A 3,265-nucleotide genomic window follows, 5' to 3' on the forward strand; every position below is an offset into this window, starting at 1 on the left:
AACTCGTTAAACTAAATGATATGATTATTTTTAAATAATTCAAGTCTAAGCGGGCTGTCAAACTGCATTCTTTAAAAAAAATCACATGCCATCATTTATTTAGTGCAAATGTCAACATTGCAAAATTGGCGCGTCACACAAATGTACCCGCCAAATGTTTACAAAAACCGCGCGACCGCGCACTCCCCTCTTTCTTTTCCGTTCATTGTTCATTGTTCATTTACTTATTCACTTCCAAAAATGTTCAAACAAGCAGATTCTGAAAGTGATTCACTGATCAAGGCTTTCAGGGAGTATTAAAAAATATTCTCTGACTGGTTAAGACGAGTTGTGTTGTTGACCCTTGCACAGTTCGAACTCTGGGCATTTTTAATGTTCGGACATGCAGGGTTAGCTATCCTTGAAAAAGGATTGCTATATTTTATTTTAAATTTTACACCTGTGGTTTCACCACGTTTTTTCAACATCGCGCATTTAGCCACGCATGATCCCCGGCCTGCATTGGGCGCAGCAAAGGACGTTCACCGTTTCTGACGTTGCATCAAGATTCATCACGTGGGCTCTGCCGCGATCGGGGTGGGTCGGGGTCGGTGAAAAAACGTGGTGAAACCACAGGTGTAAAATTTAAAATAAAATATAGCAATCCTTTTTCAAGGATAGCTAACCCTGCATGTCCGAACATTAAAAATGCCCAGAGTTCGAACTGTGCAAGGGTCAACAACACAACTCGTCTTAACCAGTCAGGGAATATTTTTTAATACTCCCTGAAAGCCTTGATCAGTGAATCACTTTCAGAATCTGCTTGTTTGAACATTTTTGGAAGTGAATAAGTAAATGAACAATGAACAATGAACGGAAAAGAAAGAGGGGAGTGCGCGGTCGCGCGGTTTTTGTAAACATTTGGCGGGTACATTTGTGTGACGCGCCAATTTTGCAATGTTGACATTTGCACTAAATAAATGATGGCATGTGATTTTTTTAGGGTCGGGGTCTCACGAGTAGTCAGATATCAGATATCGTTCTATAAACTTCAGATTGCCTTTCGATAATGGACCTTCAAAAATCTCCAATGACATCCTGTGCCACTTTCCGAAAGTTTTCCACTTGGCTTCGATGGACTCATCACCGTCACTACTTTCCTTTTCGTAACTATCCGTCTCCGAGCTGCTGTCCAACGAATCGGTTGCTGATTCTTCGGCATCATCTCGCGAGTCACCGCCTCCATATGAATTTGCATATTCAGGCGGCAAAACCAACTGCTCTGTTTTCCAGAAAGGAGACGATGTTTGGCTGCTACAAGTCTCAAACACTCTCGGATCGGGCGGCTAAAAGCAATGCACAATGTGCTTGCACAGAAGAAAGCGACTATGTAAGAAGTACTTGCAAGCACAAACCCAGGTGACTGGATTTGTGTGATATTCCTTAACTTCTCGAGAATAACTCCTTTACACGCTTCTTTTCTCCATTGCTTTTTAAATGCTTCACGTCAGCTTGCCTTGAATATGCGAAATTCCCCATTTACAATCGCTTTCATTCGATGAATTGCATCTGGGAGAACGCGAGACGTCAGAATCCATACAACAAGGTTAACACGAGGCCGGTTGAATCTATGGAGATAGTCGTGTTTCAGAATTCACCAATGCGATTCAAGGATCATCGTGATTTTCAGTGCTGGGATCTCTGTGGGATTCGCGGCTCGGGCCTGACTGCCGCAGTTTCCATTGTGCCGGGGTGCCGGGATGCCGGGGAGTACCAGTTAACGTAAAGGTATGCCCAAAGACTGTAATAGTCTCGCACCTTGAATCATGTGTACATTTCTGCAGCACACTCACGATGCAAAGTTTCTGACGATTTATATGTCCCGTTGGCATCAGGTATCAGGGGATGAACGTTGAAATGTCGGCAGAATATTTCAATCACCGTATCCCGTTCTTCCTTAGTTGCTGGCTCCAGCCGCCCCGACTCCTGAAAAACTGTGTGCTGCGATGGACAATCACAATTGCCATATCTATGGCTCGCAGGTCGACGTGTTCCTGACGATCTAAACCTGTGATCAACTCCTGCGCTTCCACCGGTTTGTAGTGGTTTAGCGTGTTGGCACTTTTGGATAAATCGAGCTTCATGCTTAAAGCTCGTTTTACATGCGATGCTGTAATTTCGGCAGCATTCTTGTCAATCCCAAAGAACTTCGGTTGGAATCCATAACGTTTTAAACTGATGAATAATATGCGTCATCGCTCCTGGGCCAGCACGGGCTGGTCTATTCTCTGCTAGCTCGGGCTGAGAAAGTTTCAAATGCTCTACTAGACAATATGCAAGAGGAACACCTGTACCTGTACCTTCAACTTCAGCTAATATAGCGAATAAGTCCATTCCACCATTGTTGGTTCCAAAAGTGGCATCCATCACCAATTGGGCAGTTGAGTTTTGGAGCTGTTGTATGACTTCAAAAGCATAAAAGCCCAATGCTTTTAGGTTTTCTGACCGTGAAGATATCATAATGTTCCTTATACGCACTATCTTCGGAGAGAGAAGCAGTTTAGCAGAAATTAGCGGATCTGGATTAGCCTTCTGCCAGCGATAATAAACTTCGATGTCTTGTCACAGCTTTAGCTTCGGGCAGAAATCGAACTGCCCGATATATTTGGTTGACACCTGTGACTGTATAAACTCCCGCACCTTTAGCACCAGTTCGATGTATTCATAAGGCTTATGCCATTTATAATGAATTGAAAGGTCGAGTGTTCGATTTGAGCAGCATCCTATACTTAGTTTACTTTCGCATGAAAATCGTTTCATGCGTGTGCCATCCCGCTGCTTCTCATCATTTACCTTAGACTGATACTCTTTCACATTCTTCAAATCCTGAGAGCATTGGTAATGATATCTAAAGCTTGAAAAAGTGGTGCTTTTGTAACGGAAACGAAATCCTCCTGCTTTCCAAATGATCGTAGTCAGCTCCCGCATCGCCGCATTCATCTCAGATCTAACAGACGCGCTAGAGTCGTCATTATTTCCGTCATCTTCAAAAATTCGCGGAATAGATAGCGACCCGAATTGGACAGGTAAAGAATTAGGCAAATAATAAGTTTCAAAGGTATTTTTTGTGCTGGTCGCATTTGCATGGTTGTTACGTACGTTAATGATATTTCAAGAATTGAAGTTACTAGATTAAATATACAAGACTTATTGTGGATTTCAATTGTACATGTCGCCACGAATGATTTATATAAATGTACCTAGCTAGATGCTAATTATACATATA

General features: G+C 42.6%; 1 protein-coding gene across 1 annotated transcript; it reads right to left on the bottom strand.

Moving 5' to 3' along the window:
- Positions 1–2,172: 2,172 nt before the first annotated feature.
- On the bottom strand, positions 2,173–2,499 carry V1514DRAFT_369763 (uncharacterized protein; the record flags this gene model as incomplete). The annotated part of the gene is made up of 1 exon (XM_066929959.1): positions 2,173–2,499. The coding sequence occupies one exon, from the start codon at positions 2,497–2,499 to the stop codon at positions 2,173–2,175; it is 327 nt and encodes a 108-aa protein (XP_066781202.1).
- Between the last annotated feature and the right edge of the window lie 766 nt (positions 2,500–3,265).

Source organism: Lipomyces japonicus, assembly GCF_038497905.1.
Source record: "Lipomyces japonicus strain CBS 7319 unplaced genomic scaffold V1514scaffold_58, whole genome shotgun sequence".
Lineage (NCBI taxonomy): Eukaryota > Fungi > Ascomycota > Lipomycetes > Lipomycetales > Lipomycetaceae > Lipomyces > Lipomyces japonicus.